Here is an 18,708-nt window from a genome sequence, read left to right as displayed (position 1 = left end):
GATGCTGTTTTTTGGCGCTCTCATATTGCACAGCTGAAGGGAGCCCTGGCCAGCTCATTGGGAGAATGGAGCATAGCCGTGAGGACACTGGATTGTGGCTATGGACCTGTCGCAGAGAGTGACAGGCTGAGGCTACTAACTGTGTGCAAATGCTTTTAGTGGGGAGACAAAAGGAGAAGGGCCATAGCTTAGTGGCAGAACACATGCTTTCGAAGACAGTTTCCCTAAGCCTTGTACTCTGCAGGTGTATTGGGTAACAATTTCCAGCATCCCAGCCACAAATCATGGGTTAATACAATGTGTGAACCCAGGCAATATTGGATTAGGTAAATACTTTGAATGAAGAGATTCATATGCTCAATATTCTGGCTGTATGAAAGGTTAAATATTATAACTCTTCTGGGTATGCTTTCAAACTGTTATAGTTTCATTGCTATATTGCTTGAAAGACTGATGATTGATTAATCATTGTACACTTTTACAGCCTGAAAGGCTTGCTCAGGATGCTCCAGTGATATTTTACCTCTTCCCAAATGTATGAACAGGATCATGGCAATATAATGAACTCCAGAAGGAACTGAAGCAAACCCGCGGATGAGGTTTAGTCTCTACAGGTATTTTTTAAAAAATACATGAATAAATTTGGAGTTCAAATTTAAGCAGCTTTTTCTGACCTGACATACCCAAGTATACTGGCTATGCTGGCTAAGAAAAGAAAGGGAGATGAAGATTTTCTACACAGAGGAAAGATAGATTAGAGAGTTATGATCAGGACTGGAATAATTAAGGTTACTCAGACTTTGAATATTCTTGGCTGATCACCCAACTCACTTGATTAGGCTGAAGTAGGATTGGATAATTTGTGGTTTCAAGTTATATTGTGGGAACTCAATCATTGTCTTAGCATGTTGAATAAACCAGGCCATCAGATTAAGCCATCATATTGTTTATTTGGACTCATCTGGACATCCTGCTAACCCCAGAGGAAAGACACTGTACTAAATGGATACAATGTACTAAATAGGGTACACTGAATTAAATAGGTGACACATTCTCGTTGAACACATACCCAGCCTATCACAGAGTCAGCCAGAATGTGTCCTTAGCTGTTCTAGTTTTAAGATAGTGCTTTCAGTCTATTCCCAACTTAGGTTTTTGCTTACAAACAATCTACAATGCCTTATTAAAAATCTTGGAGATGACATGATGAGGGAGTGGCTGTGTTCCTGTTGTCTGGTTGTTGCTGCTGCAGGACGCCCCCCATTCACTGGTCACTGCTGTCCTTGGGCATTTTGCTTTGGGCTGCAGAAGAAGCCAGACACCTGTCTTCTGTGGAGATATCTGCTTGAATGATGCCTGACCTTTTTTTTATTTTTTATTTTTTTTGCAATTCATGTTCAGACATTACTTAGGCTCCTTAAATATACTGGTATACTGGTCTTCTGGAATACCTTTCACCTTTTTATTAAACGGGTGTTCAGTGGTCTTTCAAAAAACTGGCCTGTAAAAAGATGGCCTGTCAGTCAAGTTAAACTGGGAAAGAGATATATTTATTTATTTATCAAATTTATATGGCCGCCCATCTCACTGAACGTGACTCTGGGCAGTGTACAATAATCCAATAAAATGGTGCTTCTGCTTCTGTCCCAAATGAGACAGTTATCAGAGGTTTTCCACTGCTTCTACCAACAGGGGTTTTTGCATGGCCATGTTTTCTACTGTTTTTATTGGGGAGGGAGGCAGGGCTGTTTTTTCATACACTAATGCCATTTTGCAAAATCAGCCCTGTCATTCCCTTCACTGTTTAGCCCAAGTGACTGAAGAGCAAGGCTGTCACTTTGCTTCCAGACAACCATGTTTAGAGGTAGCCAAAGGGAGCACCTTTGCACCAGTGACTTGTCCTTGGGCAACCTGAAAGATGGCTACAGCCTTTGTCTCAGACACTCACCCAAGCCTGTACTTGAAGGAGATAAATCAGTGGATTTTTTCTTGCTGGCAGTTGACATGGAGTGGGGTGGAGACAAAGCCAAAGGACTGAATGGATCCCTGCCCTTAAATTATCCTCCAGAGAAACTCTACATACATGACCACTCACAAGAGTTGTTGCTGAGGCCAGTTAGGGTTGGCTACCTGGGCACTACAAATTATGCTGGCATATTTTTCTGCCACCTTGGGGGCTAGTGGAATGCATTTTAATGTGGCCATGAGGAAGAGCCCAGAGTTTTATCAGGGCATGTTATGTAAATGGAACAATTGTGCTTTCTTAATCAGGGTTTAGAATTTAGTAAATTCTGTGAAACTAACCACTGAAAAGCCTTTCTGGAAATATTCAGAGAAGGAGCAGTGGGAATGGGATGCACAGATCTTCCTGGGCATTTTTTTTTTTTTTTATTCTGATGGCAGCTGGAGAGAATTTCAGTGGAGTGGCATTTCTAATTAATTAATTAGCCAATTAAACAGTCCTTAATACCTTATTACTGCTGTACGTTATGGATAACTGTTCTGCGTTTACTCCACTGCCCCTGAAGAATGATTTTTCAATAATTTAGATATTTGCTGTATCAATGGTATTAAAAGCAACAAAATGCAGCTTTAGAGGGATGCACCCATATAACATTTGTGTGCTTTCTTGCCTTGGCACTTTTGTACTACACTGGAAATTGAAGAAGGGGAGGAAATCAGGTCCTATTAAAAACAGGATATTTTTTCCATGATACATTACAAAAAAGACTAAAAGGGACAATGTCTTTATATTATATCTGCTATGGTCCTAAGATTTGGTTGACAATAAGCAAATTATTATTATGCCTTTAGCATATTTTTCTTTGTAGCAGTTAGCGCTATCTCTTCTACTGAGTAGTCATACTCAATAGAACTATAGGGTATTCTCTTCTATTGGAAGTTAGCACTAAGTGGGGAGAATTAAATGGACAAGCAATATAAACCATTTAATAATAATATATATGTCTTAAAAGCTGTACTGGTTCTGTATAATCAAAAAATAATCATCAGTATACCAATACTTTTATTAGAACAATCCAAAATGGAGAAGTCTCAGGATTAGGCTAAATATTGTGCCCAAAAATTCACGGCCACAATGCTTGGAATAATGTTTAGTTCTTCTGATTCTTCTCCATCTGAATTCTGGAATATTTGAAAACTTGTGTGTTCTTTTGCTAGAATTGGATTGGTCTTAATAAAGATATTGCTAAACCGATTTCACTGCAGTCTATCATGCCATGTTTAAGATGATGCCAGGGATTGGTGTACCACCCTACAAATCTAGTACTCTGTTCTATCAGCATCACCCTAGGGAATACAAAAAGTGGTGAATTGACTCAAGAAAAAACTGTTTAAAATTGCTTGCAGAATATGTGTGTATGCATGTGTGTGTGCACACACACATGTATACACCATTCACCAGAGTCAGTCAATTTTGGTCCTTTTTTTGCCCGAGTTTTAAGCAACAGTACCTAAACTAGATCCCCTCCAATTTAATTTATGTTATTCTGTGCGTATCTATATTGGTTTTATAGCCTCCCTTTCTTCCAGGAGCTCAAGGCGGCATATTTCCTCCTCCAATTTTCTCCCATGACAACAACCCTGTTAGGTAGTTTGGGCTAAGAGATAATGACTGGTCCAAAGTTGCCTAGGTCACTTTCATGATGAACTCAAAGCTGAATCTCTCCACTCCTAGCCAAATACATTAACCACTACACCATGCTGTTTCTCCTTAGACTTTGTCCTACAGCTGACAATTCTGAGGTGCTGACAGTTTCCATAAATAGAGGATACGCACAACAGGTGAAATACCCAGGAATACTAACCCATCTTAGAAATCAGTGCAATGGCCTTGACTTTTGCAATCTTCATAGCAGAGAGAAGATTTTTTTTTTCTTCTCAGAGGCAAAAACATCCTCTTAAAGTTTTATTTTTCTTTTAAATGAATTATAAGGAAAACAAATGAGCAAATATATGCAAAAGACCTAGCAGGGGGGTTTAACAAAACATTTTATGGCAAATGCCCAGAAGGCCTGAAAGGTGTCCCATTCAGGTAGCCCCACCAGGATGTCCATCCTTTGGGAATAAGCTTTGTCTAATGTCATCAGCAGAGAACAAAGGGCACCCCTGCTCTGCTCAGAGAACAGCAAACAAGAGAAGTTGCAGACTTACGGAGGAAATATTCTGCTGTGTCGGCTTCATACTCTGTGTCCTCGAGGAAGTGATCGATTTGCTTACACAGACCTTTAAAATTCCCTACAATACAAGAGAAGAAACAACAGATAAGAACACCAGAAACTGAGGGATGTCTTTTTTATTTTATTTTATTTTATTTTATTTTATTTTATTTTATTTTATTTATTTATTTATTTATTTATTTATTTATTTAATTTAATTTAATTTAATTTAATTTAATTTAATTTAATTTTATTTTATTTTATTTTATTTTATTTTATTTTATTTTATTATTTTATTTTATTTTATGTATTTTATTTTATCTTTTTATTTCAGCATTCACCAAACACTGTATTCCTTTGCTATAGGGGATCCAGATGTTCTACTCCTGCTATACTAGTATGTTTTCTGACTGCAGTACTCTGCTGTTGAGGAAATGTGACTTTCTCCTCTCATCTGTCTAAGCAAGTATTTATATTCATGACAGTGAGGAGAATGTGGAAAGAGATTACACAGGTGTCAAAGTCACCTATTTGATAATGCTCATGACACCTTTGTGCTAAGCTTGAGGCATCCATTTTAAAACCACACACATACACACACACACACACACACACAAAGTGACATGGAGGCATGCACAATTTTCTGCAGAAATCCAATTCATTAAAGACAATCATTTAAGACTTCCTTTTTACTTCTTTGAAGGCTGCATGTCGGCTGCTCTATACACATTTCCGTGTTGCTTTAGCAGCTCAGTAACCAGACTAACTCCTAGCTCAAAGCTCAGAGCTACCTTCTGGTACCTTCCCTGCAGGAATGACATCAGATCCAATATTGACCCACTGAAACTGGATTAAGACTATATTGTAACTAAGAAGAAAAAACAAGTTTTGATTGTAACTACTATGTTCTCTTTTTCATCCTAACCAAATGCAAATGGCATGAGCTATGATGTACTTCCATCCACACCTGCTTAATCATATTTGCTGCTCCAACACAAGTAGTCACATGCGCAGACACACACCCATGTCATATCCATGCACACAGGGATGAAATATATGGCCTGGATTCAAATGTTGTAATTGTGAGGGCACGGGCCAAGACATTCTTCTTGTTGCAGGCAATTCTAAAACCAATGACTATGGCAACTCTGTACATGGCATTGAGACACAGGATGTGTTCACATAACACATTTACTTTAGTTACTGAATTAATTTATGTTCTTGATTTAATGAATATACTGAATCATAAAGTAAGGAAATGGGCTGGGTCCAAGACCTCCCCCCCAAAAACCCTCACCAAGGTTAATATTAGGAAAACTTAATGTATTATACATTAGATCTTTAATTGACATGGGTTAATCATGTTGTATGAAAACAGCAACAGAATCTGCTTCCCAGTATTTACAGTCCCATCACTGATTACAGGTATTATTGTAGTTTGGGTTGAGAACTGCTAGAGAGGATGGTCCACTATAGACTGATGACCAACCTCCTATATCCATTGCTATCATCCTGACCAAGTATCATCTTCTCCCAAGCTGGTACAGATTGTTGGACCTCATTTTCCGTAGTTCCCAGACAATCTGGCTAAAGATTGTGCAGACTGAAAAATTATGCAGGTTTTCCAATATTCTTGAACAACATCAAGCAGGGAAGGTTGCCATGCATAATGGGAATTTTTAAAAAAGAAATACAAATTAAATTCACTATCATATATGCATATATGAATATATATCATATATTCACTATCATACTAGCAACATTAAGTGTCAAGGAAATGACTGTCTAGTTTCAGGACCAACTTATCCATTAGGCACAGTAGGTACAGTCCCCCGGGCCCATGAAAATGTTTTAATTTTTTAAAATCAGAAAGAATAAAAATGAAGCAGAAATTATGTATTTTCAGGCCTTGCCTTTCAGCCTTGAAAATATGCACAATAAATATAATACAAGTAAATAAAATACAAATAAAATATACATACAATTTAAATTAAAAGCTCAGTCATATATTAAATGTCACTGGGAAAATAATGAAAGTATAATTTTAATACTTCTATTTTTATAGAGGAAGGGGCCCACGAAGGCAAAAGTGCCTAGGGCCCATTAAAGTCCTGTCCAAATGGCAAATTAACTAGCAAGAGGAATGGCAAGCTATATATTTGACAAAAGAGAGTAGAAGAATCTTGCAGTCTGCCACGTCTTGGATCTAGCATGAATACAGATCAGATTTTACCCTGAGGGAATAGCAGAGCCAAAGGTTGTGAGTGATGGGTTTCAGTAAACAACATTGCGGTTGGATAATTTTTGGTTCAGTGTGGACCCAACCAGTGTATATATTATAAGGATCAGTGTGATTTGGATGTGATTTGGATTAGTGTATTGTGCAGATATGGCCTGAAGGCAAGGCATAATGCAAACATGAGTTTTGAAAATAAGTTTCTTAAGGGAAAATTATTGGAAACTTAAGAAATAAGTTTCTTAAGTATCCTTAGAGCTGAGCTCAAGTCTTGCTGAATTCATGGACACATCCATGTGGTTTTCTTCTATGTTGTTCCCTTGATGTTATGTTTAATCTGTAGGCCTGGTATTCTGGGGAAATCTCCCATTCAAGTACTAACCAGGCCCAATCCTGCTTAGCTTTCAAGCTCAGATAAGGTCAGCTAGGTGAATACTAATGGACAAACAAACTAATGGATACCCTTCCTTATTCACATCTGTACCCAAAGTGAGCATGATTGAAGAGAAAAGGGGAAGGGTAGAATTGCATTTCATTAAATCATAGGCCCAAAAGTGAACTAAAATCTCTTACTCTATTTGTAATAAAAGGGAAATAATTGCTTTGGTGATAGTGGGAGCTTTCTTTCCATTTTAAGTAGCTGGTGTAGATGTAACCCTCCCCCAGTTTTAATAAGGACTGTAATAGAGGTAAAGATTAAGAATCTACCAATTGCTAGGGTACTTTATTTATTTATATTTATTAAGAGTTTTCATATAATAAAAGACAAATCAAAGAGAGAGAGAGAGAGAGAGAGAGAAAAGAAACGCAAAAAAGTATAAGAAAAGAAAAAACTAAAGTTAATAAATATATAAATGACTTCCGACCTTTTCAACAGATAATTACAATCTAATTGTCCCTTCTCCCTCTTAAATATTTTGCAAATCCCCTCACCCCCTCCTTTAATCCACATCTTTCTAAATCTTCAAATCCATAAATCATCAATTTGTTTTGTTCTTCTTTCAGCAAAAAGTCCATATAAGGTTTCCAGTCTTTCAAAAAAAAAAAAAAAAATTAGTTGTTTGTTCTCTGACCAAACTGGCCAGTTTCACCATTTCTGCAAATTCTGACATTGTCACAATCTATTCCTCCACTGTGGGAATATCATAATTCTTCCATCATTGTGCATACAATAATCTTGCTGCAGTTACTATATACAGTATCAATCTACCATGAATCTTTTTTTAATTTTTTGCCCATAAGTCCCAATAAAAAGAGTTCTGGTTTCTTAGCAATATTAATCTTTAAGGTCCTTTGCATCATTATATGCATTTGTATCCAACATTTCTTAGCTTTTTCACAAGTCCATCATGCATGGTAAAATGTCCCCTCGTGCTTTTCACATTTCCAAATGCTGGTTTGTAATACCTTTGTACAGTTTCCCTGGTGTCATATACCAACAATACATCAATTTATAAAAATAAAAAAACGCTAACCCAATTGCTAGGGTACTCTTCACCAGCTATTTACTTTTAAAGGAAATGCTCACAGTGCCAAAGATGTGAACACGGTCAATATGACTGGGCTCCCTGAACCTCTCTTTCCTTTTCAAACATAAATTATTCTTCTGCAACAAAGGAATATTCTGGAAAAGAGAGTTCTGAATTTGAATGTCTGAACTTGCTTAAGCCAAATAAGGGAAACGAAGACTAAGTGAAACTCCAGAAATAGTTTGACAAATCAAACCAAAGCTAATTTGTCCCTATAGTCAACTTGAAATTCAGTTACTGCTCAAGGTCAAAGTATGTTAAGCTCCAAAGATCTCAGTAGACTTGCATATTGAAATTGTGCAGTAACTTGCCATGTGGATCAACTTTGAAAAGAAAAGAGAGGTTCATCTTGGCATACCAAAGAAGTCTGAATGCTAGGTTGAGTTGCAGCAAAATGGCTTGTCCAGTGCAGCAGTTTAAAGTGGCCTCTAGGTGGCAGTGGGTCTATACACACTGGCCCATCCTCATGGGTTCTGAGGAGGCTGGTGGCCATTTTGAGAAGTTGTCAATTGAGTACAGCCGTGACTGAAAGATTCAGCTTATGCCTCACTGGCCAAACAATAAAAGAGTTTTATAAATGTTATGTGACATCAATAGTGAATCATGGTTACTGAAACCTAACACAACCTCCCGGTATCCTGACTCAACAAATTACAAAACGTCCATCGTTTGCTGAAGCAAAGGTTGGCAAAAGACATATAGACTTCCTTCTCCCATTATTTTTTACTTTGCTCCAGGGCTGACCCGAGCCATTTTGCTGCCTGAGGCAGAACAGCAATTGCAACACACACACACACACACCCTTTGCTTACAAACCCAGCTACAGTTCTGAAACCAGGCAAGTTATCTTGGTTCGGGAGGCTGAAAATCCTACAACGGTCTCTCCTTGCACTTGCAATAAAGACACAACAAGAGTAGTAAATGAAATGAACAACTATTTGTTGCCCTCCCAAGATAGGCTGCCTTATTTTGTTCAGTAGTAGAGCTGGCCCTTTGACCTCTAATTCCCCCTGCCTATCCACAGTTTTAATCTATCTTTTCCTCCTTGTGAAATGAAGAAGCCTTTGGGAAGATGGTGTCCAATTAAAGAAAAAAAATGCCTATGAATTTTTTTTATTAACTTAGAAGCACCAAGCATCCTAATTTGACAGGTATAATTAAATGCAGGCTGGCATGAGAGCAGAATTCACTCCCAAAGGAGGGAAACAGATCCTGCCATGATTCGGTAGCTAGTGAGGTTCTGTAGAGCTGAGCAACTGACAGTGACCAGGCTGAGTGAAATGGTTGAAACTGAGCATAACCAATAAAAACTCAGTTCTACAGCCCTCATTCTGGTGTCATCTGGAGTTGCACAAAGGCAGCCCTCTCCTTCCCTAAATAAAGCTGTGGAACTCTGTTCTTCCCTTCTTGGTAGGAAGTCTGAGGAGAAGCTGATTTCAAAAATTGGGAGGTGATTGGTATGAAAGGAACTCAGGAAGCAGAGCACTAGCTGAAAAGCAAACTCTGGGAGAAGATTGGCAGCAGGGAGGCTGGCTGGTGACCATGGGTGAAGGGGCATTCCCACACTTTCCCAGGTTCCCCAAACATTTACTCTTGTCATACCCACAAGAGGTCATGGTTCTTGCCTCCAAGTTCATGGTTGGCAAAGAGTTATAGATTTTGCACTTCTTGAAGCTATAATTGAATATTCTCAAGGGGGAAAAGGCTACAGTACTTTTGTTCTAGTACAAGAAGTGAGAACATGAGGACATTTAAATCAAGGGCTGGAAGGATGAGATGAAGCAGCTTTGTGTGACCAAGAGGGAATACTAGCAAGGGTTGTCATGTCTGTGTGATGGGGAAAGGATCGTAGAATAAATGTCTCTGAGCACATTCTGAGACTAGGCATTTCTTTTCTAAATGCAAATTCAGCTGTATTCACAGCCATTTGACAAAGAAGTCCAGCCTTGGTAACTTCAAGGTTTCTTAATTTCAAAAGCCTAATTTAGACTGTATGTGTGTGTGCTGCTACTGTGAAACAATTAATTCGTAACCCATTCTGATTTTGTAAAAATCACTCCAAGTTCTTCCTGTAAATCCCAATCTACCTTCCACCAACCCCAATCTAGCTGTCCTGATCTTACATACTAACATCCCTGGAAAATGAAGGCTTGTTATATTTTATTGGTTTAACAGTAGAAACATTAGTCATACTGTAATACCTATTGATTATTATGATGAACCTGGTGCCAAATATTTTTGCAGAATATAAGAGTCAGCCTTGAAAGGAGAAACACAAACAAAAATATTGCGCTCTAGTGAGAGAAGGCATCCTGAACTTGCAAATGGGCTTCCGTTTCTCCCTCAGGCATTGCTTAACTGAGAAGTGCCAGAGTTCAAGCCTATCTGGAAATCCTACTCCCCGAGATGGGAGTTGTGTCCAGAGAGTTAATAACAATGGGAGAAACAGATTCTGTTTTTTGGATTTTTCTGCAATGAAAGACACTAGCAGTAGTCGAATGCTGGTGGCATTTGGGTGTCTTTTTTACCCCTGTTTATGAGAATCATGTGTCCTCTCTCTCCACAGGCATGTAAGTGATAAAACAATGGCATTTAACATGAAAACAATGTCAATCTGCAGATTACGTGTCTTTGACATCTTTGTGCTCAGGTTTTTTAAAGTCAGTGTTACCAATAGAAGAGAATATATATAGCTGAGGATTGAACGGTGGAGTCCTTGGGGTTCTCTGAGCTTGGCTGTTTTCTTGCAGATGTTTCGTTACCCATCTAGGTAACATCTTCAGTGCTAGGTCAAAGTCAGTGCTTCCCAACTGGATCTATTTCATAGCCTTATCCAGTCACTCTTGAGGCGGGCTGAGATGGCGATAGAGCAGCAGCTTCTCTGTCGAGCTCCTTATGATATTTTATTTGTCTTATTCATTTTTATAAATAGGGTAGCTACACATTTTAATTTTTATCTAGTTCTTTTTAATAAACACATTCTCTGCGAGAAATATTCTAAATCCAAACACCAAGCTCCTAAAACATCATAAAGACTTTAGATACGACATGTTGACACCAAAGCAATGGGGAAGAACAGGAAACGCAACAGGGCAAGTCCAGGGTCACAGATTCTACCTAAACCAACAAAGCAGCCAAAAATTTATGACTGCATGATGGACAAGGAAACTTAAAATTCCTTTAAAATAACCACAAAACAAATCCTCTCCATTCCATCCCTACCTCCAATAGCTATGATATCCTGAACAGGAATTTAGAGACAGAAATGGAAAAACAACAACTCTTAGAGCTCTCCTCTACTTTTCATGAGGAACTGAACCATCTGACTGAATCCCTGCCGTTATCAGCCTTCCCTGCTGTTAATACATCTCTGAAGAGGGAAGAGCAAGCCAAGCAATCACCAAAGGAATTCACGACAGGCTTTGCTGCTAGGCAATGTCTATTAACTGCACCAACTGTAATTTCAATTTTTGAATACTTAACCTCTATAAACACAAAGGTGGACTCTTTAAAAACCACCTCTGAAACGTTTGTGCAAAGTTATGCAGATAAGCTAGCAACTTTTACAGAAGCTCAAAACACTGGCACCAACTCTGATCTGTTTATGGACAGTCAAAGGAAACGAAATTGTTCAGGAGAACAAATTAAGATTAGAAAGGACAGCAAATACAGGCAGAGTTTACAGCCTCATTTTCCACCAAAGAGACAAACCCAACAAGTACAACTCTACACACCTAACACTCCCTTAAGGATTATATTCAACAGAACTAACATTGGATGTTGGTCTACCAGAAGAACTAACATTCTATCACCTAGGTCACTTCTTTGATGCCTTTGTGGTACGATTGATCTATAAGTGCTGTCGAATGGCTTCCTAGCACGACAGGACACAAACGAATTCTATTGCCTTTTAACCATTCCACCATCCCCTGCATGCTGTTCAAAATGAAATCTTTTCTTTCTACTTTTCAAATATACTCATTGTACATTTTCCGAGATGGAAAAAGGACTACACATTTTGGTTTAACATCTCAGGCAGAGACTCCCCTGCCTCATGCTATGGGCAGTGTGCCAAACGATAAAAACAACAGCAACCTAGCACCTTTAGTGTCCTTGACAAGACATTGCTCAAATAATCATACTGAGATGATGCAAGAAAAAATTGGCATTGATGAAGTTGTAGAAACAGGATTAACTCCTTTGAAGCCTTACTAAATTGTGAACAAGAAGAAATACTGAGACAAATGGATGAATTGAAACAAACACTGCTTGACCTGATATCTTTGGACCTTTCATCTAACACAGTGTTGTCCAAACTTGGCCACTTTAAGATGAGTTGCTGGGGAATTCTGGGAGTTGAAGTCCACTCATCTTAAAGTGGCCAAGTTTGGACAACACTGATCTAACAGCAACTCTGCAGAAAATCATCATAAATTCTCTGAATCACGCAATCAAACGATTCCACCAAAGAAGGAAAGCACTTGCACCTCAGCGAGTCTACATGTCCTTCTATTCTGAAACAGCCCAAATTAATTCCATCTTGTTCAGTTTCAGAATAATGACAATCTGCTTCAGTCTGTACTATCTGAGGGCCTAGATCAGAAAGAGGACAAAAGAAAGTTTTTGTATCAACAGTACATCCTAACTAATCCCAACTTGCAAATCCTGCTAGGGCAAGATAACTAACTGATAGTCCAGAGTTGCTGCTGCTAATGATTCCCATTCTGATGAGAACATCAATATAATATCATCAGTATGTCTTCTTGCACCTAGACAAGTACATTACACTTTGGATACCACCAACTGACTCGATTCTAAGGCTCCAGGTTACATAAAAGCCATTTCTTGGAATATTGCTAGGTAGCACAATAAATTGGTGGATACCTGTTTTGAACAGTACCTGTCAGAATTTAACGTAATCTTACTACAGGAGACATGGTGCCTGGATATTTCTTCTCCTTCCTTGCCAGAATTCTGCTCATATAGCATCCCTGCCACTAAGTTGGATCTATATGGAAGAGTAAGTGGTGGGTTATCAGTTTTGATCTCAGCTGATCTGAAGGGATTGGTCAGACAGTGATTATATCCAAGTAGTCCAGATAGTTAGCAAATACTTTGGATTAATTCTTTGCATTAATGTCTATTTTCCAACAGGACAGAATCCAAATCTGTTGCTCAAGGCCTGGTTCTCCCTGCAAACCCTTTTGGAGACAGCTGAACAAATATTACCAAATGCAGAAATCCTATTGGCTGGTGACTTTAATGCCAGAATTGGCAAAGATATCAGCAGTTATGTTAGGAAGACATTTAGAAGTTTAGCCCAGAGGATGAATGGTACCTGCTATGGTCCTCAATGGACAAAATACTAAAAAAATCAAGGGTTTTCTTATTGAATCTAGCCTTTAAGCATTGGCTGTACAGTCTCCATGGCTCCAACTTTGATAGTTCAAATGGGCATTATACCTGCTAAGCTCATTTGGAGCCAGTGAATTACATTCTGATCTCTCCTGCATTCCTTTCCCAGGTTAGTTCCTTTGATGTCTACAAGAGAACAGAGAGTGATCATCTGCCCTTGGTTCTGACCCTTTTGGATTATAAGGCCCTCCCCCCATGAGGTACTATACTCTTGATGGTATCACCCAGATTAAATACCATCTCAGATGGAGCCCCAACCTTAGTGAGAATATCACTGCTTTTCTAAATACCCCACAGATGCTGAATCAAAGGCATCTTGCATTGCAATCCAACTCCAATATATTTCATATTTTTAGTTCAGTAAATAGTGTGCTAAGCTGCCAGCTTACCACTACTTGTCATCTTAGAGGAAATAATACAAGGAAGGGATGGTATGACCAAAACTGTAGAAATAAAAGACAGGATCTAAGAAAGGTACAGAGAAGAGTTAGAGAAGAAAGGACAGGTTCCTTAATTCAGTTATTGATTCAGCTCTGATCCCAATACAAGGAATGATTAAAGACTAAGAAGTTATCCCAGGGCACCCCCATTGCCTACTAAGGATGGAGGTAGGGCTGTTAGAATACACCTTGCATTGTTCGGGCACTATAAGAAACTAGAAAGCCTTCGAGAATCTCATCTTGCCAAACTCTGTTTTCTCCATTACACAGTTGGGATTCAATGGACCAAATTTTTGTCACCTATCCTACAAATGTATTCCCTACCACCTTTAGGAAACTTTAGCTCTTGGAACAGAGAAAATATTAGAGATAAGCTTTTTGAGAGGGATGCCAGTAAAGATGCACTACAGTACCATCATCCAAATTTCATCTTGGTATCATCATTATAAAAAAATAGAAGCCTCTCCCGGTATATAACCAGTGCTTCACTGAAAAGGGCTTTAACATCCCTTCTCCCACAAACCATGGCCTCAGCATATCTTGGAGGAAGATTTTGTAAGCTCCTTGTCAAAAAATGTCTCTGACCTTGTGGTGTTGGTCAAGTGGAGGACATTATCCACTATGTCCTCCACTGCCCCATGTACAATGAGATTAAAGTCAAATTACTTATGGTAGATGAATACCAATCTCAGAAAGTGAACTATCTTTTTGCAGATGTGTTTCCAACTGTCAGCAACCAAGTTGCTAGGTTTGCTCTGCTGTCATTTAAACTTAGAAAGAAATACTTAAGTTCTTAGCTGTAGCCTTGGCTTTAATTTGCTGTAACCCTTTTACATGTAATAGTCTGTTTATTACTTCATTTTACAATATTTTACTGTTTTTTATTGTATTTTATGGCAGGTTATATGTTATTACCTATGGTTACAACAGTAAATTTACTTACTGATAGTTACTCTTCAATACTTTAAAAATAAGTTTTTGTTGTTGTTGTTTAGTCGTTAAGTCGTGTCCGACTCTCCGTGACCCCATGAACCATACTGCGCCAGGCCTTCCGGTCCTTCACTGCCTCCCTGAGTTTGCTCAGTTTCATGCTCATTGCTTCAGTGATGCTATCTAACCATCTCATCCTCTGTCGTCCTCTTCTCCTTTTGCCTTCAATCTTTCCCAGCATCAGGGTCTTCTCCAAAGAGATCTCTCTTCGCATTAGGTGACCAAAGTATCTGAGCTTGAGCTTCATTATCGATCCTTCCAATGAGCAATCAGGGTTGATTTCCTTTAAGATTGACTGGTTTGACCTCCTAGCAGTCCAGGGAACTCTCAAGAGTCTTCTCCAGCACCACAGTTCAAAGGCATCAATTCTTCGGCGCTCCGCCTTCTTTATGGTCCAGCTCTCACAGCCATACATTACTACTGGAAAAACCATAGCTCTGACTATGCGGATCTTTGTCGGCAAGGTGACGTCTCTGCTTTTTAATATGCTATCTAGGCTTGCCATGGCTTTCCTCCCAAGGAGCAAGCGTCTTTTAATTTCATGGCTGCAGTCTCCGTCTGCGGTGATCTTGGAGCCCAAATAAATGAAGTCTGTTACTGCTTCCATTTCTACCCCTTCTATTTGCCAGGAATTGATGGATCCAGATGCCATGATCTTAGTTTTTTTAATGTTGAGTTTCAAACCAGCTTTCGCACTCTCCTCTTTCACCCTCATCAAGAGGCTCTTTAGTTCTTCTTCACTTTCTGCCATTAGGGTGGTATCGTCTGCATATCTGAGGTTGTTGATGATTCTCCCTGCAATCTTAATTCCGGCTTGTGATTCTTCCAGCCTGGTATTTCTCATGATGTACTCTGCATATAGGTTAAATAAGCAGGGTGACAGTATACAGCCTTGTCGTACTCCTTTCCCTATTTTGAACCAATCGGTTGTTCCGTGACTGGTTCTAACTGTTGCTTCTTGGCCTGCATACAGATTTCTCAGGAGGCAGGTAAGGTGGTCTGGTACTCCCATCTCTTTAAGAATTTGCCACAGTTTGTTGTGATCCACACAATCAAAGGCTTTTGCATAGTCAATGAAGCAGAAGTAGATATTTTTCTGGAACTCTCGTGCTTTCTCCATGATCCAGCGAATGTTGGCAATTTGATCTCTAGTTCCTCTGCCTCTTCGAAACCCAGCTTGTACATCCGGTAGTTCTCGGTTCATGTATTGGTGAAGCCTAGCTTGTAGGATTTTGAGCATAACCTTGCTAGCATGTGAAATGAGTGCAATTGTGCGATAGTTTGAGCATTCTTTGGCATTGCCCTTCTTTGGAACTGGAACGTAAACTGAACTTTTCCAATCCCATGGCCACTGTTGCGTTTTCCAAACTTGCTGGCATATTGAGTGCAGCACTTTAACACCATCGTCTTTTAGTATTTTAAATAACTCAGCTGGAATACTGTCATCTCCACTAGCTTTGTTGTTAGCAATGCTTCCTAAGGCCCACTTGACTTCACTCTCTAGGATGTCTGGCTCAAGGTCAGTGATCACACCAGCGTGGACATCAGGGACATTAAGATCTTTCTTGTATAGTTCTTCTGTGTATTCTTGCCACCTCTTCTTAATCTCTTCTGCTTCTGTTAGGTCCCTGCCTTTTTTGTCCTTTATCATGCACATCTTTGCACTAAATGTTCCTTTCATATCTCCAATTTTCTTGAAGAGATCTCTAGTCTTCCCCATTCTATTGTTTTCCTCAATTTCTTTGCATTGTTCATTTAAGAAGGCCTTCTTATCTCTCCTTGCTATTCTCTGGAAATCTGCATTCAGTTGCTTATATCTTTCCCTTTCACCCTTGCTTTTCGCATTCCTTCTTTCCACAGCTATTTGTAAAGCCTCATCAGACAGCCATTTTGCTTTCTTGCATTTCTTTTTCTTTGGGATGGTTTTAGTTGCTGCCTCCTGTACAATGTTACGGACCTCCGTCCATAGTTCTTCAGGCACTCTGTCTACCAAATCTAATCCTCTAAATCTATTCATCACCTTCACTGTGTACTCACAAGGAATATGATCTAAGTCATACCTGAGTGGTCTAGTGGTTTTCCCTACATTCTTCAATTTAAGCCTAAATTTTGCAGTAAGAAGCTCATGATCTGAGCCACAGTCAGCTCCTGGTCTTGTTTTTGCTGTCTGTATAGAGCTTCTCCATCTTTGGCTGCAAAGTATGTAATCAATCTGGTTTCGGTATTGACCATCTGGTGATGTCCATGTGTAGAGTCGTCTCTTGTGTTGTTGGAAAAGAGTGTTTGCTATGACTAGCTTGTTCTCTTGACAGAACTCTATTAGCCTTTGCCCTGCTTCATTTTGTACTCCAAGGCCAAACTTGCCTGTTATTCCGATTACTCCTTGACTTCCTACTTTAGCATTCCAATCCCCTATGATGAAAAGGACATCTTTTTTTGGTGCTAGTTCTAGAAGATGTTGTAGGTCTTCATAGAAGCGGTCAACCTCAGCTTCTTCAGCATCAGTGGTTGGGGCATAGACTTGGATGACTGTGATATTGAATGGTTTGCCTTTTTAATGAATGTAGTACCTCTATTCTGACACCAAGGATTATCAGAAGAACTGTACATGTACATAGGACCCACTCACATACACATTTCTTGAAGATACCTCTCAACTTTGAATTCAGCTTTGAAGTATATCCCAACTTGCTATCTTTTAAATGTGCTGGACAAAAACTCTTATCACTTTCAGCCACCCTATACTCTTTATTCTGGGAATCTGAATAGCCTGTCCTTCAGTGGCTGCTGAAAGATAGACTTTGGTATTTTTTTAAGCACCAACACTTTTGGAGTGTTTAATTTCACAGTGAATGTTGTTCTACTTCACACAGAATAGAAGCATTCCAAATTTCCTCAGAAACATTCATTAGCTGGATTTATAATGGAGGAAAGGATGAATCTACGTTAGCATTTACAGTTCATGTATGTCCATATCTATGAGCTAGATGTTGCTTTTCCAAACTTAAAAGTGTGATGGAGAAAATAAATGTAGCAAATAAAATGGAGGCTGCACCCTTTTCCTCCCTGTCTTTTAGATATGATCAGGGTCAAACTGAGCTCATCTTTTTGCCTAATCCTATGAGCTCCAAATGGACCTGCCATGCCTCCAAACAAAGCTGCCCCACAATCCCATCCATACCAAAGAATAGAAGCCGTCTCACCAGCTCACAGTACAGCCCATGGGGAGCCCTAACAAGGGATTTGCAACACAGAGAAACCCCAACATCCATCCTCAATCAACCTGATTACTCAAGATTCCCTCTCCTTCACAATGGACTTCCCCAGCTCTGCTGCTGAAAGGCCCATTTTGCCTAACAATAGAACTAACCCCAGGTAACCGGGTCAAGGACTTGCCTTGCTTCCCCAAACTGGCCAGCAAATCAGATCCCTAAAATTTCCTCACCTTCTATAAAAATCTTTGCTTTCCCCTTGTTTGTGGTCCCTCTTCCTTTTAAAGCAGACACCTAATGATTGTTGCAATAAACGTGATTCCCTCTTCTCAGTGTTGGGCTCCATATTTCTGAATTGTCCATGGCAAGGGATTTGTTTTGAAGTCCTGGCTCCAAATGCTCTTGCCGAGTGATATTAGCTGGTTACAGGGAGAGGTAGATGTCCATTTTGGAATGCTCTTTCCTTCTGGTTATTTCAGTGTCAGGAAATTAACTTGTATTCTGAGACATTTTAAAATTACAATTTTTTTTTTTAAAGTCATGCATCTTAATTCATTGTTTTTAACTGTCATGATTTAAAAAACAACAGCCACAACTGCAGAGTTGGTCCTATCCTTAAGAAAAGTGAAGCAGTTTCCTTATATGGCAGATACTTGGAGTTAGCAGTGAGATGTTAGTAGAGAGAGTCAAGAGACATCTATTGCCCCG

At 39.2% G+C, this 18,708-nt stretch overlaps 1 protein-coding gene across 1 annotated transcript in view; it reads right to left on the bottom strand.

Moving 5' to 3' along the window:
• Positions 1 to 18,708, bottom strand: part of CACNG2 (calcium voltage-gated channel auxiliary subunit gamma 2) — a 122,880-nt gene that overhangs the window by 11,355 nt on the left and 92,817 nt on the right. The window contains exon 2 of the mRNA XM_088141553.1: positions 4,174 to 4,257. Within this exon, the coding sequence (XP_087997679.1) occupies positions 4,174 to 4,257 (84 nt within the window). The remainder of the gene's footprint in view (positions 1 to 4,173; positions 4,258 to 18,708) is intronic.

This window comes from Python bivittatus, unplaced genomic scaffold (assembly GCF_059951505.1).
Source record: "Python bivittatus isolate LINGU-HERP-01145 unplaced genomic scaffold, Pbiv_v1 ctg000330_np1212, whole genome shotgun sequence".
NCBI lineage: Eukaryota > Metazoa > Chordata > Lepidosauria > Squamata > Pythonidae > Python > Python bivittatus.
The sequence above is the reverse complement of the archived record's forward strand: the minus strand, read 5'-3'. Positions and strand labels throughout refer to the sequence as shown.